The following is a 26,003-nucleotide window of genomic DNA, read 5'->3' as shown; positions in this document are numbered from 1 at the left end:
GGAGCCGCGGCCAATGGAGAGCCAATCCCCGCGCGGGTCCCGCCTCCCCGCCGCCAATGGCAGCGCGGGAACCGTTACCTGGGGAGCCGGAGCGTCCCGGCCAACCAGAGCGGGCGGGGGGGCGGCGGGGAACACCTGCAGCCAATGGGAACGCGGCGCTGCAGGGAGCGGCGGCTGAGGGAGCGGCGGGGGGACAGGTGTGAGGGGACAGGTGAGGGGGACAGTGCTGAGGGGACCGCTGTGAGGGGACAGTGCTGAGGGGACAGGTGTGAGGGGACTGTGCTGAGGGGACAGTGCTGAGGGGACAGTGCTGAGGGGACTGCTGTGAGGGGACAGGTGTGAGGGGACAGGGGTAAGGGGACAGGTGAGAGGGACAGTGCTGAGGGGACTGCTGTGAGGGGACAGGTGTGAGGGGACAGGGGTAAGGGGACAGGTGAGAGGGACAGTGCTGAGGGGACAGTGCTGAGGCGACAGTGCTGAGGGGACAGTGCTGAGGCGACAGTGCTGAGGGGACAGGTGAGAGGGACAGTGCTGAGGGGACCGCTGTGAGGGGACAGTGCTGAGGGGACAGGTGTGAGGGGACAGGGGTAAGGGGACAGGTGAGAGGGGACAGGGGTAAGGGGACAGGTGTGAGGGGACAGTGCTGAGGGGACAGTGCTGAGGGGACAGGTGTGAGGGGACTGTGCTGAGGGCACAGTGCTGAGGGGACCGCGCTGAGGGGACAGTGCTGAGGGAACCGCGCTGAGGGGACAACTGTGAGGGGACAGTGCTGAGGGGACAGTGCTGAGGGGACCGCGCTGAGTGGACAGGTGTGAGGGGACAGGTGAGAGGGACAGTGCTGAGGGGACAGTGCTGAGGGGACAGGTGTGAAGGGACAGGGGTAATGGGACAGGTGAGAGGGACAGTGCTGAGGGGACAGTGCTGAGGGGACAGTGCTGAGGGAACCGCGCTGAGGGGACAGGTGTGAGGGAACAGTGCTGAGGACACAGTGCTGAGGGGACTGCGCTGAGGGGACTGCTGTGACGGGGAGGTGTGAGGGGACAGGTGAGAAGGGACTGCTGTGAGGGGACAGTGTCAGGGCACAGTGCTGAGGGGACTGGTGTGAGTGGAGAGGGGATAGTGCTGAGGGGACAGGGAAGTGGTGTGAGGGGACACTGCTGAGGGGATTGCTCAGGGGACAAGTATGAGGGGGACAGGTGAGGGAGACAGTGCTGAGGGGACAGGTGTCAGGGGACTCGTGTGAGGGGACAGTGTTGAGGGGACTGCTGTTAGGGGATAGGTGTGAGGGGATTGGTGTGAGGGATAGAGGACAGTGCTGAGGGGACAGGGGACAGGTGTGAGGGGACAAGTGTGACAAGACACTGGTGAAGGGAACAGGTGTGACAGGATACTGGTGTAAGGGGACTGGTGTGAAGGGGCTGTGGACAGGTGTGAGGGAACTGGTGTGAGGGGAAGAACTGATATGAGGGCAGAGGTGAGCTCCTCAGGGGACAGATGTGAGGGGAGGGGACATGTGCTGAGGGGATAAAGGCCAGGTGCTGAAGGGACAAGTGTGGCAGGACAGGCCCTCTCTGTCTCCCCCGGAGCTGCCAGAGCTGCTTCCCAGGAAATCTCCGCAGGAAGCCCCAGCAGTGATGTCCCGTGAGTGTCAATCCAGCAACCAGCCTGGGGAGGGGCCACTCAAAGTGGCTAAAGCAGGAAAATCACAGCTGAGATAATAAAGAGGTAATAATATCAGACTGGCCAGACAAGAGAGAAAAACAATATATTAGTGGTGGAGCAACTAGAGTTCCACAAGAGACAGTCTGTGACATGTTTAATGCTTTGTAAAGTTGGGTTTGGATGTTCTTCCCTGATGATGCTTTGCTATTTTGCTTCCAAACTCTGAATGAATCAGGATCAACTGCTTTTTCCTCACGGAAAGCTGGGATGGTGAACTCAGAGAGTCCTCTAGTGGAAATGCTGCTCCTCCTGCCCAAACAGCTGTTTTCCTGGTGCAATTTAAAACTTTTCTAAGCAAATAAGCTATCCAAGCAAAAGGGTTGCTTTGGGGCTTTTCTTGATGTATTTATATCCACCATTGGGCAACATGAGCCACCACATTTAGAAAACAAAACAGGAGACACAACTATTAGATTTTTTGGGGCTAGCTGGAGTTGAGTGGTCATGATTTGTACACCTCCATCAAGTTCTTTCAGGCACATTTAGCAGTTTCTCAGCACCTTTGTGGAGCTTTTGGGGTTTGTGAGTTGGACAGTTGGCAGCAGTGCAGTTCTGAGGCTTTTTTTGGTGTTTCTACAATCTTCCAAAATACAAATAAATAACAGTTGGCACTAGTTTAATTAGCAGTAAAATGGAAAATGTATTCCCATCAGTCGAGATGTTTTCTCTGACACCAAGGAAATACACCCCATGGCTTCATTTATCAGTCTTTAATTGAATTATTTGTGTGTCCACTGCTAATTTTATCTTATTGGGAACTCTCAATTTGGTTTCAAAGTGGGTCCTTAAATCTTCATGTGTTCCAAATTTCTCTGCTTAAAATGGAGAACATTATGTAAGGTAGGTCTGCAAACATAATTCTTTCAGGTCAAGGTAGTCTTTGATCTCCATGTCAATTAAATACTTCAGCTCCTTGAGCTGTTGGATTGGGAGATAAAAGGTTTTTCAGAACTGTGATCTGAAGTTTTGTGTGGCTTATTGCTGTTTTTTCTTCTAGCACCACTTACCAAGGAGAAAAGCTCAGGTATATTTTCAGTGCTTGACAAAAAAAATCTCAACCATAATATTTTTACATCTCACAGAGATATTTTGTAGTTGTTCACTTGCTGTTGTTTTAGAAGTCTTGTTTTGGGTTGGTTTGTATTTTCTTATGTTACAAGACTGTTTAAACAGTTGAATTTCTCAATAGATGCTTCCCACTTCTGGGCAGATGGCAGTTTTTGGAGAGGACCTTGACTTTGCTCTATGCATTAGCTGACAAGGTTGTAACTGGTTTGAAACAAAACAAGTTGTAAATCCTGAGTGTATTCCTCACCTTTCCCCCGCTCCACCACCCTGTATTTTTCCAGATGGCAGGCATTTTTGTCTTCTACCAAGCCATCTTTAACTTAAAAGTTGCAATATTTCTGTCTACTATATCTAGATGTGAAGAGCTGACAGGCTCCTACCAGTAATTTAATTGAATTTTATTTTATTCCAGGTGTAAATAAGATATCTAAAATTTTAGTTCTTTTAAAAAATCACCATTAGAATGTTTTCATATCTGATCTTTTAAGAGCAGTGATTTGAAGCAATATGTTTGAGAAAGAGAAAGCTAAAGAGGGTTTTGGTTTTTTTCAAATATTTCATTTCTGAAATTCTACATTCAACCTCAGCATCCAATCATGCCACAGATTATCTGTATCAGCAAAAATGTGATTTATTCAAGAATCTAATGATGGTAGTTAGTTAGCCTGGGAGTCTGATGTGAATTGTCTTTTTGAGTCAAAGTTATGAGTTTTCCGAATATTCTCCATTATTTCCTGGCACTGAGGTAAATTCCTTTCAGGCTGTGCATCAGCACGTTTCCAGCAGATGGCAAGAGATTCCCAGGCAACTCTCTGGGAATCACGCTTGTGCAGACGATGCTTACAAGCCGTACGTCTTTATTTAGTGCTTCAGCGTGTTGAGAACTCTCCTTTAAAAATCAGTTTAAAACGTAAAAAAAACCCAAAAAAAACCCAAAAAAACAACTTTGGGTTAATGACTGCATTAATCTAAAGTGCAGCTTGAGCCATCAGACACAAGGTACTTGTCTGTTTCTGACAAGGCTGACCAGAAAACTCCTCCCTCCCAAACACTCCAATGAAAACATCATTATGGCAGCTACTTTTTCCAGACAATTGTTGCAAAAAAGGGTCAATCGGTACTAATTTCACCTCGGTAGAAGACAGGTATCCTGCTAGTACTTGAATTCATGACTCAAAATCTTCAGCTATATTAGGACCTTTCAAGTTTGCAAGGTTTTAAAGATTTAGTAGGGATTAGAATGATGCTTTCACACTGTGAACTAAACAACAAAGAAATTGAGAGAGACAGCTCATATCTCCAAGTGCATGTGAAGCGTGAGTAACCAGTTCTGTATCACTTTAGAATAAAAATGCCTCCCCATAGAATGTCTCTTTAGCAGATCAAACCAGCAGCATGTGCAGGCTGCTCTCCAGCCTACTTACTCTCTTCTTTTGCCAAGGAAGAGACTAGATATTGTTTCCATTTAAATAACTAGCAGTGAAATCCTTGGGTGCAGTGGGAATAAATTTGGGGCAGGTGCCACAAAGTTTGGATAAAAATAATAAGTCAAAGCATTAATATATTTGAACATAAACTCGAGTAAAGCAGATATTCTCCATAATATCAGAAATCACCATGGCAATTCTTTGTAGATTTTCTTGCTGGCTTGAATATTAGTGTTTTTCTAGCCTGTGTTAAAATAGACAAAATGAATAATGTTTCCAGACTATTTTAAGCCAACACCTCCCTTACTTGTCTGTCTTATATAAGATAGAAGCAACCAGAAGCTGACTCTTGTTGACACCTCATTAGCCAGGAGGAGAAAGAATTATATGAGTAGCCCAAACTACACATCTTTAAAAGCAACTAAACCCAAACCTTTGTGCTTCTGTATTTACTTTTTCAGGATATTTAAACAACCTGTTTGATTTTACAATACTATGTGCGCTGTAATTGATCAAGAATATGTAGAACCTCCCGTTCTTTATATATATGCACATACAAGGTTGTATATGTAAAAGTTTCACCCACAAAGATGAGGGGTAGGATAATCTCAAACGTATCTGTAAAAAATGTGGTTAAAGATGTACAGAAATAGTTACTTTGTATTTGTTTAAAGCTGGAAGAAATGCAGCAATAAAGGAAGAACAGCCTGGATGGAACATTATACCAGATGTTTTACAGATTACTCTGTATTTCATCACTCAGTCTTTATTTAATCTTAAGGCTGTAGTAATTGTAATACTGGAATAGTTCAATGGCCTATATATTGTTTTGCTACTTCCAGCTCTGCCCGTTCCAATTGGCCAAAGCTGGCCAATTATTTATTACTGTGGAAAGAAAAATGTTCTCCCTACTCCACTTGGTAAACCCATGAATGAAAATTGAGTTTTGTGAAATTTGTGCTGCTCTTATTCAGATTACTTACCTGATAAACAGCTAATGCAACCTGGATCTGCTAGTAGCTAATGTTACCCAGTAATTATGTTAAAGATATTTGGGCTAAAATTAGGAAGAGTTTCTTTGAGAGTGAGGAGAATTTGAGACATGACTTAAACTATCTTCTTGTCCCTATTGCATGTATGGGGTTAGTAGTGTGCAGTGTAAGAGAGTGAAACAGGGAGGAAAGAGTGTGTTTGTGTGGGAGTGTGCTACTTAATTATCACAGGGTTGAGTTTCTTGCCTTTTATGTAATAATCATTGGAAGGTGCAAAGCCTTGTCAATTGAGACTTTCAGTCTCCCTGTTTTTCATACCTGGGCAATAAGATTATATTAGTTTTGCCCAATATGTTCTTTTGCCAAAGAGAAAGATAATGTCATCTTCTTTTCCCTTTTCAAAAAGGAAAGAGAACTGAGGATCAAGTGAAATAGAAGTATTGCAAGAGTTAAAGAAACTATAAGTTTCCAGAGGTTTCCAGTGCCTCAGAAATGCAGAATATTTGGATTTATTTTTTTGGACCAATCTTTTCATGGAACAGTGAACTCCCAATAACATCTGATTAATTCTGTTCGTGCTATATTTTCTGACAGTCTGGGCTTGACTGTCTTCTCAGATTTGTTTTTACTGTGCAGGACTTAGTAAAAGAAATAGCTGTGGCACAAAGCTGGTATAAGGAGAGAGCAGATCCCTGATGCATTATGTAATGAGGGGCTTAAATCCTCAAACTGATTCTATTTAAGACACAGTGCCTTTCTCATCTGTCTACCAAATCCATCCGAAAACACATCTTCATTGCCAAATTTGTATTCAGTTTTCATTGGGAAGGATCAGTTCTTTATGTTTGTAACATATATTGCACACAATGTTATTTTAATATCAAACAGGCTTTCGACTATGGCAAGTGGTTTAAGCTGCTATAATAAAAAGGGCAGGAGGGAGTTGCTTCAGAATTTTTTCTTAAACAAAAATATTCTCAGAAACTTTCAATAAGCTTTTTGTTATCTATTCTGCTTCAGAGACAAATACACAGGGTGCTGTTTTGCTCCTAACAAGGAGTGCTTTTCCAGGGTAATGACTGGGAGTATTTAAAATCAGAGCAATCGTATTAAGTGTTTTGTTGTCCCAACAGCAGAAGCCTCATTGAGCTAAATTGGTTTCACTACATTATCTATTGGATTAGCAAACCAGTTTAAAACTGATGTGAGAGCTTTTATTTTAACTGGGATAAATGCTTTCATTTTTACCCAGAAACAGGACAGACATTTCTGGTTTTTAACCTCTTTGTAGTGATGTCATTATTAATGCCAGCATTACCTTCAAACAAATGCAATATCTTGCTCTTCTTCATCTTTCATCTTGTGCTTTCTGATTTTTTTCGACCTCATGAGGCAGTGATAGCTATTTTTTCAATCAGTACAGCAGCGTGCATAAGTGGCCCCCAGAAAGCTCTCATGAACACTCAGTGGTGCTTCCTCTTCTGTTGTCAAGGCCAAAGGAGAGTTTTGCAAACCCTTGGGCACTGAAAAGGCAGGATGTCATTATGGGCTGAAATCTCTAGGGTCATTCTGATTTTCCTTCTAATGCATTTTATCTTCCAGTTCAATAGTTGGAATGCCTATTTTGTCCGTTTATAGAAGCTCCAATTTCTGTATATCTACATTTTATTAACACTTCACATTTAGAATGATTACATTAACACATATCCCACTCTTTTTCTCACAGACACGCCAGTCCATAGAGCAGTACTATAAATTGCTGAAAGGAACACAAATGCTTTCAGGTGCAGCACAGAAAAAGTGCCTTCTCATCTGTCACATACTTTTTTTTATAGCACTAGTACAACCCATCCAAAGTCAGCATTCAACTGACATCAAATCTGGCTTATTTCACTTTATTAAGGGCATCATGAAATTAGAGTTGAATAGGGAATTGTCTTTAGATGTTAATAGGTCTAAAGGAGTGATGTCTGGGGATTTTTAAATACGACCATTTCAAATGAAAAAAAAAAAAAAAGTGAAGCACACACAGAAGTATAGAAGATTCAAATTTATGCCAAACTCCAATCAATTCACCATATTCCTGTACTGAAATGTCTCCTCAAAAGTTTGAATGGCATGTGATTTTTCAGTTTCTGGCTCTGGAAACCAATTTAAGAAAATCTCCCTCTTGTTGATGGAGGTGTTTTGTCTTGTGCTACTCATGCAAGTGCAGCAACAGCAGCTGAAGCTCCTGTTCTCCCCTCAGATCCCCTTGTTTCTGGGATGGACACGTTGCCATATGTGCGCTCACAAGGCACTTCTCCAGCTCCCTGCAACCTTCTGAGATATTTTTTGCCTTTTATTTATGCTTCTGTCTACATCACTGTAGGTAGTCTGACATTCTGGCTTTGGGGTTTTTTGAGGAGATTGCTGCCACCTTTTACTTTGATCAGTCACGCTGAGTTGTGCACCTTGAAGATCTGCAGTCAAACTAGAGAAAAAATTCACTGAATAAATCTTCTGGAGCAGTCAGCAGGACATGCAGCCTGTGACTGTCTCCCAGATGGAGAAGCAACTAATTTTGTCCAATAACCCCATGTGATCAGTCAGTTGGCTGCAGTGTAAGGAGTTATGTCAGGTGCACAATTACAAACTATTACTGCTGAAGTAATTAGATCAGACATTGCCTTTATAATATCTGCAGCCACCTTCTTGCTAATTACTCTCAATAACCAGCCACTACACACTAGAGGGACTAGGGCCATGCTTCCTTCTCTGCTCTTTAATAACTTTAATTCTAAAATCATGGATTATTTTCTTGTGATTTGCTCTCATCAGGAAGTTGCTCTGAATATTCTTCCAGCTGGATTTAGTCAATAATTTCACTCTTAGCAGAAGTAACTGACATTGACAGGGTACGTAATAAACCATTAGCTGGAGAAAACAGTGGGATACAAAAAGTCTGGATTCTGCTTTCCCAGCAGAAGTTAATCTGATTTTAAACTAAAGATTATTTCTGATTTTTGCAAGTGTAACAGAGAAGGCAGCGGCACTGTGATCTTTCTAAAGGATGTAGTATTTTTGTGGTGATGGATCATGGAAAAAGCAACAACTTAGGAAGGAAAAAGCGTAGTAAAGTCATGCTTCTGCTGCTTTTATTCCACTCTGCATTAAATCATTATATAGAGCAGTAGGATTTATTCAGAAGAAGGCAGAAGAGGTTGTGTTTCCTTGGAGAGAAAGTGACTATGACCAAAAACACACTTAGAAAAAAATATAGTGTATTTCTGAAATGCAGCATTCCATCAGCATCAGGAACAAACAATAAGAAAAACAAATTAGAAAGAGGAGAAGCAGGAGGGAAAGAAAAAAGCTTGGTTACCTGAATATATTGAAAGAGATGCAGACTTTCATTCGCATTCTGGGTAAGGTGACATTTGAGTGATACTTGGCCTTAATTCAGTACATCAGCCTCAGAAGCTATGGTAAATAGTACCATGAAAGTACCCATTGGATGCACTTACCTAGCTGGAGCATAGGAGTTTTTATTTCTCCTGAAGGGCTTTTCTTCTATAAAATTCAAAGATATAGGAAAGAAATCAGCAGTTTTTCAGACGATGCAGTGGGAGGTCTTGAGTGAGATTCCCCAGCAGTTCAGTGGTGAGATGTGGGAGCAGAAGCCAGTTTGTCTCAATCCAGGGTCAGGTTGGTGAGGACTTGGTGGAACAATCACAGCTAAATGTCACTTGGGGTTTTCCAGCACTCTGTTGGCTGATAGCTTTTCCATGATCACAGAAACTAAAGACTGAGGAACCTAAGACCTACAGTGGAGGATATTTTCTATTACAGCCCAGTTCAAGATCATTATATTTTCTTCAAAGCATTCTCTTACTTCTCTGATACTGAACAAATCTTATTCTAAGCTATAAATCAGTGCTAAAATATTTTATCTTTCAGTGCTGGTCATATGAAATCAAACTAAATCACAGCTGAGTTAAGGCAGGAGGAATGTGCACATGCTCCACCGGGATCAAATCCTCCTTTCACACTTATTGCAATTACGAATTGTCAGCCAAACGTTCAAGAGCCCCATCCTAAATGCCAGCAAAGCTCTTCTCTCACCTACAGCCTCTGCCTTAGTCTCTCTCCATGCTCCTTTCCATTGCAGCTTTCAGCATCTTGCTTTGCTTCCTTCTTTCCCTCTTTCTCATTTCACCTTTTCTTTTGTGGCATTCTCCATTTTTAAAACAACCTCTCACTTTCAAGCCAACAATATCCTGCAAATAAATTGCCCTTTCGTAGTGTCTTACATTAGCTTCCTACATTAACAATATTTCAGTTGTTTTAATCCATATTCCAATACATTTATTGTGAAGATTTTAGAGAATAATTGTGAAATTAGTTTGTTGTGAGTACTGTGTTCACCTACTGAGCTCACTGAGATTATTTACAGAACAAAGTGTTATTTTGCATGAGTTGGGTGAGAGATCTAGTCCCGAATTAAGCAGTGTGTATGAGGAACCATGAATTTCACTGTTGAATAGTGGAAGTGAAGAGGCCTAAGAGATTAGATCAGCCTCTGAATAAAAACAGCAAAAATATCCAAAGCAATGAAATAACTTAAAAGCAGTTATGAAATTTTTTTACTTCCCTCAGCTATTTAGGGACAGATTCAAAAAGGATATTTTCAGAGGCACACATGGTAGATTTTCAGTGAAAATTAACAGAACAAATTCCAAAGTCATTCTTGCAAATGGAGTCTGACTTCATTATCAAGCACCTTTCAAATTTTTCCCAATCTAACACAGGAAGCCTAAGCTTCCCCTGTGGTTCTAAACCACTTTATTTATTTTGAGGCCTAGTAAACGAATAAACATTTCTGTGCTTAAGTGTTTAAACTTTCATTAGCTCAGATCTGAAATGTAATAGAGTCATTATTAACAATTCAGTAGAATTTTATGTAGTATATTTTATTTCATGCTGTGACTAAGAGCATTGAAATTTTTCAATACTTTATCCAAGACAAATCATATTTTAAGAAAAAAACCTCCACTCCCCTCTATTCCCTTTTACTTTATTCATTAGATTTTTCTGATTAAAAACTCCAGCTTTAGCACTACTGTTAAACCTAGACCAGCCCACAGATGCAGAAAACCACTCTTGCAGAAATGAGGAATGAGCTCTTTCATTACAAATAAGAAGGAAATTATCTGAGTGTGAAAAGCCAAATCTTCATTACTGATCAGCCTTGAAGTGGAAGAAAACTATGGTCATTTAAGATTTAAACTTCTGCTACAAATATGTACATATGAAAAGATGTCTCATGGTATTACAGGAAAGGAAGAGCTGGAATTGTTTGGCAGAGTGCAGTCCTACGTATCAAATCAGGTCGCCAATAAATTGCTGCTTTAAGTATGAATTCATAGCAGGACCTTCTTGACTTTGGAAGTGTTTGAGCTCGTTGGAAAATACTTTGAGAAGAGGTGCCTCAATTCAGCTTCAGTGAGGGCTTTTTAGCCTGTGGGTATTGTTCAGTTTGTAGGTCTTGGGAAGAATTTTCCTTTTTTTGTTGTCTTTACATTGTATATGCAACCCAGTATATAACATTGACTGCTGCAAAGGCTGCTGGGAACACAGCTCTGGCGTAAATGTCAATGGTGTCAGCATCAATGGGCTTAAAGAGGGACTTCAGGCCAGTCTTTTTGTCCAGTTTCATTCCCTGCTGCTGTTTTGTTTCTCCAGTTTCTATTTCTATTGTGCCATATGATCCAGGCAGGCTTCTGGGAATTCGGTGCTGCCTGTTGGAAATGGCCAGATCCTGGCTCACACCAGCTATGGAGAGGGAAAACAGAACAATGGCATTCTTCACGTTGATCTGCAAAGGAAAGAGGAGAATAATGGCAATTTATAGGGCAAGGACAATGTCATTTATCCAAGCTATCCACGGCACCAGCATGGTGAAACACCCCTGGAATCCATATGTGGTGAATGGGATTTAACCCCTGCTTTGGCAGAACTCATGGAAAACTCTGTGCTACCACATAAAATTCTGGCTATGGCTTTACATGTTCTGAATTGCTGAGGCACCAACGAGAACATTCTCAAAGCCTTTCTTAGGAAGAATTTGTAGTAAAAGGTCATGAAGCAGGATGATTGCCTTGGCAAAGTTATTCCCAGTATCACACTTACTGACCTCTGCACTCTGCCTTCTCGCCTTTATCTTGTTCTTCTGCTTTTTCATGTAGTCAGCATTGAAATGTGCAAAGGCATATTCCACCAGTGCAGCAAAGACAAACACGTAGCAGATCCAGAAGTAAACGTCCAGTGCCTTGATGGCAGAGGCTCGTGGGAGTGAGGATCGGGCACTGACCATCAGAGTGGTCATTGTAAGAACAGTGGTGATACCTGCAGGGTAGCATGAGAGAGAAATAGATGCACTAATATACATAAATATATTTATTAATATGAGGCTGAGGATTATTTTCACAGTAAAAGCCCCTTAATACTATGGCTTCTGATTTTCGAAACAGGGGAACTTTAAAGAAACTGCATTTGTATGACTAAGGCAGATTTGAACAAGTTATGCTTGGTTTTGTCCTAGATCAGGAGAAACAAAACACAAAGAATTAACTCTCAAAGACTTTTACATCTGGACTAGCAACCCTTAGTCAGACCAACAGACCCACAAGCTCCAGGAACATTTTTTTGTCACTATCTCAGGTCCTTCAAATAAATTCTTTCATTTCTTTCACAGTCATTACTGCTTTTAACCCTCCTTAGGTGGTTATTTGCTGTTCCTTCCTGAGGCAGCTGCTCTGATAACAGGACAGAAATTAAACCAGGAGAGAAATCTTTCAAAGGACCCTCCCTTCTGCAAATGTAAACGCAGTGGTCATAAATGCACCCTCATGAGGATTATCAGAGAGCACAATTCGCACTGGAGCACTCCCCTCCCCGTGAGCCCCCAAGCCATCTGTTTTACCTAATGACACCCTGGCAGGCACAGCTGACTGGCTGATCCAGAAGGACACCCACGACATGGCCACCAGTAGGATGGAAGGGACATAAGACTGGATGATGTAAACTCCTCGGTTTCGCCGAAGGTGGAAGTGGAGACTGAGCCTGGGAAACTGACCTGCTGGAAAAGAGAGCAGGCAGAAGAGATTCTGGCTGCGTGAATTACAGTTAGATTGATGTTAAAAATGACATTTCCTGCAATAGACAGAGCTACACTCTTTAGCATCTTCTGCACAAGGGTCACAAAAAGCTTTTCTGAATGCTGATCTATTGATGCTTCATAAACCCTGCACGAGGTACTGCAGCTTTCATCAGCTAAGAATAGGTCAAATGATTCGTCTCAGGTCATATCAATGCCAGATCTGAAAATAAAATCATGACTCTTCTCAAATAACAGTATTGCTTCAAAATGTGTACTGTCTTATCATCTGCTGTAGAAAGTCCTCCAGATACTAAATTTAGATTTTTTAAAAGGCCAAGTTAATTTCAAACTCAAAAAAGAGCTTAGAGGAGATGTGCAGCATAAATGAGAATCTGAATACATGAAAGAGGATGAAAAATCAGCAGGAAAGAAATGACTCCAATCTTGTACAAACATTGCAGTAAGCCCGGTGATAGACATACACACCACTGACTTCTACAGGGTAGAATTAGACTGATCTGACTGTACGTCATAAGCTCCACAACATCAGGCCTAATGGAAATTTTTCTTGATCTGAAGTTGCAAATTAGGTCAAGAAAATGTGAGCTATACCTCAAGTGCTTTTTATCAAGCGCTGTCTGGCTATTACACACAGTACTTTGTCAAGCAGAGAGAGCTAAAGGATAGAACATGCTACGGTGCCTACTTAGAGGCTCGGTAAAGAATGGCACTTCTTACAAGTGGAAGATGAAGGAAACTCTTATCAGAAACCTGGCAAGTTCTTAAATTAGTTACTTAAGAAGAAGGATTTTCTATTATAGATAGAGGAGGTTTCTCTCTGCGGGAAAAAGTCAAATACTATCCCTGAACTGAAGAAAGATTCTGTTACCAGATTTGAAGTTCATAATTTCTGTTGTGAACTGGTAATTGGTAATTGTGAATTGAGCAAGCTGCAGCTTATCCAGCCCATGGATCTCCTCCTGGTTTTCTGACCAGTGGTAGACAATGTCCTCTGAAGAGTAGCCATCTGCCAAAAGAAAGCTGAATAAACACAAAGTTCAAGGGAGAGATTCAGAGCTTAGAGAATTCATAGTAGAAGTTCTCTAATTCCTCTACTATGCTGATTTCCACCAGACACCAAACATGCTGAGATTCAATCTGGATAATTCCCTCTGCTTGGGAGAGGTGCAGGGCACCAGGGCGTGGCAGAAAGGGGGGATATGAATGATAGGATTTATGTACTATGCAAACCCACAGGAAATCAATCTTTCCTAGCTTTGCTGTTCATTGACAACTTGCTACTAAAGCATCCATTTGTTTAAAGAGACTTTATTTCAGTTTGTTTCACTGAAATGAAAACCCTCAAATTCAATTAAAACCTTCAACCCCCACCTAAACTCCCTGCAGAACTCGCTAGGAGAGGGAATGAATTGCTGGGGCACTGTCTGCTGCCTCTGCATTTGGTGATTATGTAAGTAAAACTGTAGATTGCTATTTTTGACAGGATAGGATGGTATTGTGGTTAACAGCCTAGAAAACAAAGTCAGTAACAAAAAAGAAAATGAGAAACTCGCATCAACAGGCCAAGGGACCTGCTCAGGATCTGCTATTCCCAGATCTCTGCAACCCTCAGGACCTGTAGGCTCCTTGATCTAAAAACCAGATTCATTTTCCCTGACTGGGTGGTCCCTGCTTGTGTCAGTGGTGATTTTCATTCAGAAGTATTAATGTTCATGGGAATTACATGCTGATCATAGATTAAATACAAGTTGGATAAAATATAAATCCATTCTTCACCCTCCTTTGTGAGTACAAATGAATTAAGCCCATCCATGCAGTATTCTGATGGATTTCTGTGTAACAGATACATGAATGCCAAGGCAAGTTAAAGAGCTATGTGAAGGTTAGTCACAATGGCATTCATTAAAAGCAGGGAATTCTTTCTTTTTCCTATTTTCTCATAAATTAAAAATAGCACATCTCATTTTGCCTGTGGGCTTTTCTACTTGTTCTCACTGGATTTGATACAAACCTCAGTAATGCCAGTGACTGTCACAACTGCGCAAGGTTTCACATGAAGCACAAAGTTCCAGACATTTTTCAGCAGGACTGTACATTGTTTGTCATCCCTAAATAAAATCCTAGAGATTTGGATTGGAATGGGGTTGAACTGGTATTGAAAAGTCCGCAGTCTAATGCCCAACACAGGGAATGAAGAGGTTTCTGCTCACTCTAAACCCCAAGGCACCCCTTATATTCCACTGACTAAAGCAGAATCATCCCAGTCAAATGCAGCTATCTTAGTATCTTGTATGCAGGCTTTACACAAAACACAGAGGTACCCAGCTCTTACAGCTCTCCAAATCCAACATGCATTCCTGCTCATCCATTGGGTACTTGGAAAGGTCCATGTCACAGGCCACTGTTGAGGTAATCCTGTTTGGAGCAACATGAACACCAGTTAGTTACATTCAGACAAAGCCTTTTCCTCAGAACTCAAAAGACTGAGTGGAGAACTTTGAAACCTTAATACTAACAAAGGAAACTGTTTTCAAAGTCCTGCTGGCTGCTGCCTGAGTCTGTGGGAAAACCAGAGGCTGAGGGAATTGAAAAAAGGTCAAATGACTCGTCTAACGTCAGAGGATCCTGCAGCTACTGACAATAATAAAAAGGAATTTTCTGATTCAAACTCCTCCCTTTCACTGTCCCCAAGATCACTACAAATACCTTAAGGGGGACTTTGGATTACAGTTTCAAAGGTGCACATTCATTATTTTTCAGAACATTACACAATTAACTGTCAGTATAGTTACTGAGTTCCAGCCACAGCCCTCTTCCAAAGTGAGAAATGCTATTTTGTCTGTGTGAAAGATGGGGAGGCTGAGCCTTAATCAGGCTCACAGTTCCCTTGGAAAATAGTGAGAGAGTGGAGAACAGAATCTTTTCTCTGTATTCAGCACTTCCTTGCCTAGTGACAAAAGCCATGAGAGGTTTCTCTCCCATTGAGGGCATTCTGGACATGATCAGTGACTGTGCAGTGCAAAATGTGTTAGTGCTGCCAAAGAGACCTTCCTGACTTCTCACAAAGAAAAGGATAGGGGGATAGGAGCTTTTCTTCAATCTTAAACTAGTAACTATTTTAGGAAATCCTCCTAGGAATGCTGAGTGATTATAGAACGTTCAAAAAGCTAACACACAACAGAGAACACTTGTACCGTTTGTCACTCACCTGATGCTGTATAAAATGACTCCATCTGGCTGGAGCCTGATAAGTTTGTTTTCCACAGTCACATCATGGAACCAGGCAGACTTGGCATTGACTATGAAAGTATCTGGCAACCAGAGCTTGTCCACAAACCTGCTGTCCAAGCCCAGAGTTTCGTTGGTGTGGTTGTAAGACAGACGATCGTCTCTCCAGCTCTGGTGCAAAAATACTGTCATGGTGTATTCCTGTGACAAGAGAAATCCTAATTAAGAAGTGATGCTGACAATGATCATGTCTTGGAACTTAGCCAGAATTCAATGTCTTAGCCTAGAAATATATTATTTGCTTTCAGTGCAAATACATATTTTTATACTTAGTCAGCCAGGGAGCTGCCCAGGCATTTGTATTTTGGTCATATGCTCCTACTATGGATAAGCACAAGATGTAAAAAAACTGATTCAATGTCAATGTTATGCATAACACATTGCAAGAGTTGCATAGGTCTTGACGAAGAAAATCAGTTTACACAGCTCAACAAATAGAGCTTCTGGTTTTGAACCTTCATTTTTTTTAAAGCAAAACTAAAATATCTGATACTGTACCATGTTCACTTCTGAGATGTGGTCAATGCTGGCTACTTCGATTGCCAGAGCAACATTAACGGGAGGACCTGGGAAAAAACATTTGAATGGGGTGATTTATATCATCATAGTACCCACAAAAGTATCAATGACCCCAGACTGTTAATTCTTTAATCAGTTCACTGAAGTGTTTTCCATTATAAAGTACATTCTTAAAGCAAGAGTTTTAAATCTTTTACCATTTGTGTCCTCAATTTCCAACAGCACATCTCACTTGAGTGATAAGAGACACTAGATAAAATCACAACAAAAATCATAGACTGCTTTCTGGAAATCACATTATCAAGTTTAAGACAGTATGACTTCAAGCAGATGCAGAAATTATCACCATTTAATGAAATACAAAATTCCTTCAACTTAGATGTCAACAATTTAAGAACTGCATCAGAAGCCTGTGTTGGTGTTGAGCAGTCTGTCTCTTGTCAAAATCAAGCAAAATGTTGATTGTTATTTTTTTCCAGCATCCAAGTAAAAGATAATCACAACTTTTTAATTATTTAAAGTATGAATTTCACATAAACATCAGAAGGATTGTAAGAACCAAAGATACATTATTCACTCTCCAAATCTCACCTCCAATCCCAGGCCTGAAATTTCGTGCGTACCCTTTCATCAAATCATCCAGGTTGGGCAACCAGGAGATTTCAATGTTGGAACCTATGTAATCTCCGATGTCACTCATAGCTCTGGGTAAAGAGAATAAGTATCTTAAAATTTCCCGTGTTTACAAACAGAAGAATGACAGCAAATGGAAGTTATTGACTTATTTTACACCAGAGACCACCTACAGTAGAATCAGCTATACTGCAGATTTTTATAGGTAGGAAAACCATTTCAGCTATTTCTGTTTAAATCAAAACAAATTTCAGGCAATACTGTGGCATCTTTAAGTACAAGCACATACTTTTTAAAGTTTCTTTCTTTCTAAAAAAAGGAGGAAGAATAGATTTAGAAACAGAAAAAGCATGAGGGAAACGAAGATACTTTGTATAGTGCCTAAAATGCATCTGTGAACCCTGAAATGCAGCTGTGACAGCTTCTTACTATGGAACAGCTGAGATCAAGAAGGCTGGTGCATTGTCAAATGTGACAGGAAAACAGGAAAAACTGCACATCTGGAATTTGGATAGCAAGCAGCAGGTTTTGGTTGGGAGGAGATGTGTTGCTGTGGGATTTGTGCTCATGGCACAGCCCTCCCAGCAATCAGGCTCCCTTGCCAGGCCAGTGATGCTCCTTGAAGACTTCAGCCCAGGGTCTGGTTGCCATTTGCCAGCCCCTGGCAGCAGCCAGCCCCTCAGTCCTGGCACAAGCAATGGTGTGGATATTCCACCATCTCTTACAAACAAAGGCAAGGCTGCGTTATCTTCATCATCTGTTAAACCTGGCAGGCTCCAGTTGAAGATCTGTGCCTGTTCACTTCTTTCCTCTCACTGCACTGTGAGTGACAGGGCAGGAAGAGATAAATGAGGGGCTGGGACAATGTCTGACACCACCATTTGCAAAAAGAAGACTTGCCAGTGGTTTGAGAAGGGCCTGTGACTGAATGCAAGTACTGGATCAAAGCTGCCTAAGCACTGGTTTAGCATCTTCCACTGAGCCCAGCTATAAATGTGCCATTTGAGAGGTACCTATGACTTGTAACATAATTGATGGTTGAATATCCACGGAAGGCTGCAAACACATTCTGTCTTGGTACTTACATAACTTTCTTAGAGTGTTCATGTGACATTGACCCACATAAAGCACATGGTTTTTCTCTCCAAAATATGCCAGCCTGGGCATTCAGCTCAGCATGAGCAGTTATTGCCAGCACAGGAACAAAGTATCCTGCAATAACCAACTCTTCTCACAGGAGCCTGAAAGAAAAACCCTTGATTGCCCTGGTCTTAAAATTCTTGTCTGGACTCAATTATATAAGGAAGGAGTTCTGGGATTACAATGTGTAAATGTAAGTTTTGAGCAGCACAGACACTGAAGTCTTGCATTAGCAGAGCTGTCAAAGCTTCTGTGACCTCCCAGCACAGGGACACTGCTCCAAGTGCAACTTCGTTAGTTCCCAGCAAAATGTGATGTTAAACTGCATTTATAAGATTTCCTTGCCATGAGCACACTGTTGTATGTTCATCTCAAATTACTATCCCAGCTATTTCTCAGGTCACCCTGTCTCTTCTGAGGAAGTATCTTGGAACACTCCAAGATGTGTTTTCAGCTACATAAATTGGAATAACATAATTGATTTAGACAAGGGCTTTGAAGATTTATAACAGATGTCGACAGAGGTTTTTTCCTTCTTTATTGGGTCTCATCAACTATAACAACACTTCTTTCTATCAGACTGCTGGTCTTTCAGTTATCCAACCATCATTATTTACTTCAATGAAATTATAACTTTATAATAAGTTTGTTTAAAAACATACTTATTTGCAATTCACAAGTCCCAGACTTAGACATGGAAAGGTGTTTCTAATCAGTAAAATGCCAGAGGTCCTTTTCTATGTAAAGAATTGTACTCTTATGTCTTTTCCTAATTAAATAGCTACAATACACTTGAATGAATAGATCTGCTGAAAATCTCTTTGACTTCTCAGTAGAAGGTGATGCTTTTCATCTTCTGTTGCTAAAGCAGCAACCAAGTTCAGTAAAATGTTTTGAAAACAGAATTCAAGTCAGAAGGTGACAGCACTGTAGTGATGTATCCCATGTGCTGATCATGTTTTGACAAAGCACTTGAGTTCAGCTGTTCTCCTATGTCAGGATTCTATTTTAATGGCATTAAGGAAAGCCGTGGAGCTCAAAGGAAGTTAAAATGATGAGAGTTGGGTTAAAGACTGAGGGCTATAGCCTGCCATGTGTTTTAAGCAGATTACAATCTAGAGGGAGTTTCACTTAAATATCCATGACACAATTAAAATAAATCTTGTTTCTATTATTAATAAAGCCTTAGGGTCAGATCATCAGTGTAACAAATGTGCTGGAGTTAGTAGAGCTATATGCACTTAATACCAGGGGGGTTATTAAAATACTACAGCTGAAATAATTTTATGGCTTGTGGCATGTGGTGAAAACTCCTTTGAGTCATTCCTCTAGACATCTACACATCATATCCAGTGCTTTAAAGTTACAAGAAGAATGGTGGGAGAATTTCCTTCATCCTTGATAAGCAGTTGGGATTATATATGGCCTAAAATATTATTCATTATTGTTCCTTAAAAAGGAAGACCAGCATAGAAAAGATGCATTGGAAGGGATTAACTTTTCATAGTGTAAGCAGTAAGGATGAAAAGAAAGGCAACTATTATTAGTTGATTCAGCAACTTCCCTTCCCAGTGTAAGCTGCTGTAAAGCTTATTTCAGTAAGAGAAAGGACTCTGTAAAATCAAGATATCGATTTGTCAAATCCAAGGAGTAAAAGAGCTCCTGAAAAGCTTCTCTTCAGTTTGCACCAAGCCAGTGTGGAGGTCCTCTGGCTGAATGGCAACAATCCTGGGGACTTCTGTCCCTCTGTAAGTCACTCCCAAAGGTAAAGCTGAAGAAGATGATCCACACTCTGACTCTATGCAATTCATTTCAAGCAGGTATTTTTGAGAATATATTTGCATCTGTCCATATCTGGAGCATTGGGCGAACTTCAGCTGAGCTCAGTGAAAATAGATGCTGCTGTCTAAACCATGAAATCAATAGTGAGTTCTCCTGCATAGACAAAGGGAAAGGAAATCCCCATTGATAAACTGCACAAACCTGTGGAGTTCCTCTCTCCCTAATATTGACACAGGTTAGGGAAAGCAATTCCAAGCAATGAATGCCACATGACAGAGAAAAGAAAAGTCTCTTTCAGAGCTATGTACTAGCAGTTCTAGAATGAAAAGTACACATATCCCAAAATCCTTCCTATCCAAGCTGACACCTCCCTCCCAGCTGCTGCAGGACCAGGACATCCTACTAATGTGGAGTGATCTGGGGGAAAAACATCAAAGAACTCGGACACCACATCTTTAAAGGGCTTGTCAGAAAAGTGAGGCATTAGCCTGTCTTTGCTCCCTTCCAGAACACTGCTTGAAAACACTTGCTAGAAGTTTATCAATATTACTAGAAAATATCTGGTATTTAAATCACACCAAAGTAAGAGGCAATCTGTAAGTTCCATGTGAATGAGAGCACAACAGCGGCTGAGCAAGGGATAGTATTAGCAATTTCATTTCTGCCCTGCAGTGCCAAAATCTCCAGGATCAGTGCAAAAAAGCTCAGAATCTTTAAGTTAGTGGCCAGTGGGACACTGATTTGAGGCTACACTGGTCAGGAGAGTGCACTGATCTTCTGAAAAATTCACGGAGCAGCAAGGTGATGAAAATCATCTTCTGCTTCTTCTTTAGATCTGCTAACCTGATTCTCTTGGGGATTGTAACATTGTTGTTATATGAATCTTTTAACCTGGTGGATGGAAAAAACACTTTGGCTGGAGGACTGCAATCAGTATATTTCATTTTGAAAAGCATTTGGGACAGATGTCCCAGATGTCATCACCACTGAAGAAAACTTTTTCTTGGGAAAAAGACAGGGAATATCCTGCAAGGTCAGTGAACAATCTGACCTCTGCCAAACTCCAGGATTATCCAGAGCAGTATGTATATCCTTCCCATCTGCCATTCCTGACTCTAAGGGAAGCTCACTGTAAATATGTTTTGTATTTTGAAATGTAATTGAAAAAGCATTAGGCTTAATTCATGGCAACCTTTAGAACATCAAAGCCTCTCTGGCAGTTTTAAGCTACAGAAAATGGACCACTCTTTGCATACATTCACGTGTTAAAGCTGCTCTGTTTCCACGAATAGAAGTAAAAGGCTTAGGGAGATACACAGCAGAATGACAATTAAATGCAGGAGTATAAAAGTCACTGCACAGAGCCAAAACTTAAATATTAAATATACACCTATTCTAATTAGAGAATTAAAATCTCTTGCAGTGAGAAATTACAAAGCACAGACACATACCCCAAAACTCCTTTCAGAAGTGCTCTTTCCCCACACAAATGAAGAAATATTTCCCCAAACATCTCTCTGCAGATGATCTCATTCACTGTGGCACATTTATTATTGCAGCATCCACAGCATCTCATACCCTGATAAAATAGTGGAAGCCACAGTCTTTGTCCTGAAGACCTTTCAATTATTTGAATGCCAAATTCCTTGCCACTAATCACTGTCTTGAACAGACCAAAACCCACTATTTAAAAAAAAATGTTTACCTGACAAAAATGTGCTGACTTAGTTTGAATTTGGCTCATTCACTTCAGACAAAAAACACACATGACAGAGAAATTGCTTTACGCACAGCTAAAGCACCCCAGAAGGGTATTCAGAAATGCTCTGAGGAAGCAGCCTGCATACATCCCCCACTCCCCCCCTCTGACAAACCATAACATTATTTTCACTGCTTTTGGGAAGTCTTTTGTCTCTTTTGTCTTACTGGTGAATTTAAAAATCACCAAAACATTCTTCCTTTTTGGAATATGGGTTTTTTTCAACATACAGTGCACAGAACTCAGGAGCAGAGAATTTAGGGGTATTGGATGGCCTCTATCATCAAAATTCTGAATCATACTGCATTTAGAAAACAAAATCAGGGATTTAAAATGGAGCCATTGGCAGTTTTGCCCATTAATATGCTGCTATTCATAAAAGCATCTCAAACATCTCGTACCAAAAATATTTTTACTAATGCAAGGATAAAATTTCATTTTAGTTCTGTTCAAGTGATCCAAAGTACACATGCAAGCAAGGCTACTCCCTTTTTACAAGATTAAACTTGTCCTGCCATAACCACTCTAAATCCTGAATCCAAACAGAGAAGCTCTCCTTGACCATGGAATGTCTCACACTTTGAAATATTTGGAAGACTACAACCTGAACAGTTGGAATTTAAGAAGTTAGAATTTCCCTTGCCTGAGTCTGCCACGAGTGGATGTATTCCTACCAAACAATTCATCACTATTGTGTAACTGAAGAAAGAAAGTCAATTAGGGAATTAATAATAAAATAAATAACGTATCCAACAAACACATATCCTGGCAGTTGCTGTGTCTAGGAGCAAACCTTGGAGACAGAGGCAAAGAAGACTGACTTTCCTCAAAATTCTCTCTTTTTTTGGTCTTACATACTCAAACATCACTTTTCAACCCCAAGCTTCAATGGTAGCCCAGTTGCAGAGGGAGAAACAGAACATTGAAATGATGGGCAAGATCTTGGTGTCCTTAGGTAATAAGCAGTATTTCCTCTGCCTTCCCTGTAACACTGGATTGCTTCAGAGTCTGAGGATGTCAGGATCTGACCCTGGATAACAGATTCAAGGTCACAGGATAAATCATTCTGTCAATCCTGACTAAGAGCAGTTGACTTGACACTTTCTCTGAGCAAGATTTTTTTCTTTGCCAGTGAAAAAAATCAGATCTCCCTGATTAATTCCAAAATGTGTAACAACAATGTTGTTTTACTATAGTTCCCACTTTGCCTCTTCCACTCCTCTGAAGCTATTAAGGATGTCTATGAAGCAGAAGACATAGGACCCCCTTTAATGCCACAACCACCCCTGCTCTGGGGGGTGTAGGCATGTTTTTACATGCAGCAAGTTCTTTTTTACTCCCCCCTCTATTTTCATTGCGTAATCATGGCAAGCTTTCTCCACATCCAGCCTCCAGATCTGGAGAGAATAAGAATATACCGAGACCGTCGCTGGTTGCCTAGCTAACACCTTCGGAGGGAATGTGACTGAGAGCTGCAAATATACATCTTTCTTTAAAATTTATTATTTTAAAAAATGGTTTGCATTCTCCATTTCCCCCCCCCCCCCCCCAAGATATCTGACAGTCTTTTCCTGCTAACCTAAGTTCAGGAGACTTGATGAACTCATTAGAAAGGGATGGTTGTATTTTGGGGTTTTAATGGCACATGTGGAGGCCCTAAGCAAAGCTATTCAGCTCATACCCCACTGGTTGTGCTGGGGTTTGTGGAAGAGTTTCATGTTCAAGCAGGCCCCTCCCGAGCTGCTGGAGGGGCTGAGGCTGATCTGGGATGTTGCAGTGCCTTCCAAAAAGTGATTGTCCCCAGTTTAGAGTAAGTGCCCTCAGGAAAAAGCCTCTAGGAGCATGGTGTTAAAAACACAGCCCTTGACTAAGCCAAGAAACTGCTGCTCAACTGGCAGAAGTGCATTCTCAGCTAGGGAATGAAGAAAGAAAAAACTGAAACAGATGAGGCACATTAAGGAAACTCTTCAGTCAAGGGCCCTTTTTCTCCTGAACACTCACTCAAAGCAGTCATGGCCCGTAAGTGCAGAAAGCATCCCTGGGCAAAAGTGGCATCACTCACTCCAGCTACCCCGAGAGAACGGCTGCCTGAGGCCAGTCTAAGAAAGAATGATAAGATGTTTTCTTACCTGATACACCTGTGCTGTTGGGTGCACAGTAGAATCAAGGCAGGAAAAACCCAGGTAAGAAATTCCATTTTACTCCCATTTATTAGACAGCAGCGACCAAAACCCAGGTTCCCCGGCTCTCCTGGCAGCTCCAAAGCTCCAGTGGCTTTGCCATTCTTGCCTGCTGCGCTAAGTTGAGGCTGAGTTTAAAGCGATGGATGGTTGCTCAGCAGCAGCAGCCCCCACAATCTCCACAGTGCCCGGGAGCCATGCAGGCAGCCCGGCACGGGAGCAGGGAGCAGGGCAGCTCTCCTCTGCTCTCCTCTCTTCTCCTTCCCTCTCCTCCTCTCCTCTGCGGGTGGCTCAGTCCCGCCCGGCTCCGCTGCCCTGCTCCCGCATCCCTCCCCTGCCGCGGGCTCTTCCTCCGGCCGCTCTGCCCGCCTGCGAGGCTGCTTGCCGAAAATAACCTCCAAAAGGATAGATTAATCCCACGGAGCGGGGTGGGAGCAACCCAAAGTGCTCCGGAGCCACTAATGTCCTGCGCGCATCGTGCCGGGGAGGAGCTGCAGCCCGAGCCCGGGGCAGGGGCGGCCGGTCCCGGGGCGCTCGGGGGCGCGGAGCCGCTGTGCCCGCTCCGCACGGGGCATGTGAACCGCGGGCACCGCCGCCCCCCGCCGCCCCCCCGGCAAATCCCGGCGGCACCCGGGCACCGCAGCTGCAGCCCGGCTCCAGCATCGCTCCGAGCGCACCGGCCATGGCAAATGCGCCCCGTGGCGAGGGAAATGCCGCCTCTCCGCTGGCTGCGCGCTGTCCCGACCCGGCCGTGCCACCGAGAGGGGCAGAGCCCGCCACACAAACTTCTGCCTCGCCGCTCTCGGGCTCCTGAGGGGCTTCTCTACAGTGAAACGCTCGGAGCAGTTCATTGCTCCATCTCGGGCTGCCATCGTCCAGCTTCCACCTCTTGTGCCTCGCGAACTCCCGGGACCTCCGCCGGCTCCCGGACACCGCGGCTCCGGCCACGGGGCTCCTCGGGACCTCGGGCTCATCCTGACTCGCAGGTCAAACTCGGTTTTCTCCTCCATATTCGCTCTTTCCTTCTCTCCTCCTCCGCCTCCTCGGCTTTTTGGTGCTGTTCAATCTCGAATGACAATTTTAAAACCAACCCACAAAGGAAACACTGTGAAGGAGACATTTTTAAGAAATTGTATCATAAAACAAAAATAATTGTGCAGGTACTTTAATCTAATGAAAGGAAGCAGCTGGGGTAAAGTGGTGGATTCATCTTTTTGTCTTCTTAGTTCTGTATTTTTATTTAGTACCAACAATTCAAATGACTACTGAGGGCTGGTGGGTGAGGGGAATAACAGTTCCATGAAATCCAGGGGAACAGATGTACACAACACACACACAAATGTAATACAACAAATACAGGCATGTCATAAACCTGTGACAATAACGTAAGAGGTTATTTTCTTTCTGATCTTTTCCTCTCTCTGCCCACCTCAATGGCAATCCTGCAGCTAACATCCAAAAACAAGGAAAAGACACAAATTTTAACTCAAGGAGTCAGATTATTGCATTAATTCCTTTTTTTCTTTTAGGAGCTAAACTGAAAGATTTTTGACTGAATTTACCTGGTGACACACAGAACAGAATGACTTTGTCTCTCCATATAACATAACACATTCTCACCTTTTGGGATATTTTCAGTTGAGATTTTTTTCATATTTTTCCTACTCTTAAGGCTGATGGTGCTTTGGGCTACATATCTATGCTGAGAATTCCTCCGTGTTTTCCTCCTCTGGCTGGAGAGCTGTCACCTAATTTACTAGTAAAAAAGAACAGTTTTCTATATCTTCATCATATATCTGGAAAAATAGCCAAAAGTCCAGAGAGGCACTTTGTACATCTGGGTTGTGTCTTAGTGGATTTTATGTGTGGATAACACATGTAAATGTGTGATGTGTGCATTTGTGTGTTGGTATAAGCACACCATGTTCTGAAAGGACAGACCTTGCTACAAAAGTGACCATTAACACAAGTAAAAATGCAATGGCAATCCTAAAAGACATGTGAAAGTTCTCTCAGATAAATAAACTGTATTTTATCTACAAGGGCTTTGATTATATCCTCATATTATAAAGAAGAAGGACAAATGTTTGGTCACTCAGCCTTGGATTTAGTTGGTTTTGCATACAATACATACTTAAAATAGACTGGTACATATATATACATATATACCCTACCCACTCAAAGTAAGTAACTCATATTGCCAAAGGGAAGAGAGGAGATAAAATAATAAAAATCAACAATATATTTAATTTCATACATTTCTAGCTAAATATCCCAAACTCATTACAGTCAATGACAGATTAAAATTGCTAAGACATAGATTAAGAAACT

At 41.8% G+C, this 26,003-nt stretch overlaps 1 protein-coding gene across 2 annotated transcripts; it reads right to left on the bottom strand.

Annotated features, from left to right (window-relative positions):
• Positions 1-8,455: 8,455 nt before the first annotated feature.
• On the bottom strand, positions 8,456-24,602 carry GABRD (gamma-aminobutyric acid type A receptor subunit delta). Of its 2 annotated transcripts, none has more exons than XM_012570417.5 (9): positions 23,622-24,602; positions 16,770-16,882; positions 16,158-16,225; positions 15,580-15,800; positions 14,704-14,786; positions 13,240-13,377; positions 12,174-12,326; positions 11,385-11,596; positions 8,456-11,066 (listed from the first exon to the last, which is right to left on the bottom strand). In XM_012570417.5, exons 1-9 carry the CDS (start codon positions 23,687-23,689, stop codon positions 10,767-10,769), a joined length of 1,356 nt encoding a protein of 451 aa, XP_012425871.1. In that variant the 5' UTR covers positions 23,690-24,602; the 3' UTR covers positions 8,456-10,766. The 2 variants fall into 2 exon arrangements, with proteins under 2 accessions (XP_012425871.1, XP_002197205.2); XM_002197169.7 differs by having other exon boundaries at positions 12,174-12,329; positions 23,622-24,601.
• Between the last annotated feature and the right edge of the window lie 1,401 nt (positions 24,603-26,003).

Source organism: Taeniopygia guttata, chromosome 21 (assembly GCF_048771995.1).
Source record: "Taeniopygia guttata chromosome 21, bTaeGut7.mat, whole genome shotgun sequence".
Lineage (NCBI taxonomy): Eukaryota > Metazoa > Chordata > Aves > Passeriformes > Estrildidae > Taeniopygia > Taeniopygia guttata.
Note: the sequence above shows the minus strand (reverse complement) of the source record. Positions and strands in the feature narration are given on the sequence as shown.

Bases quoted from the DNA above. Each gene is read 5' to 3' on its own strand.
- GABRD (XM_002197169.7), bottom strand. From the start codon at position 23,689: ATGGAATTTCTTACCTGGGTTTTTCCTGCCTTGATTCTACTGTGCACC. The intron at 14,787-15,579 runs GTGAGTGACAAA...TGCTCCAAACAG, and splicing joins GTCATTTTATACAGCATCAG to GATTACCTCAACAGTGGCCT. The intron at 11,067-11,384 runs GTCAGTAAGTGT...TTTCCTTTGCAG, and splicing joins CGAGAAGGCAGAGTGCAGAG to ATCAACGTGAAGAATGCCAT.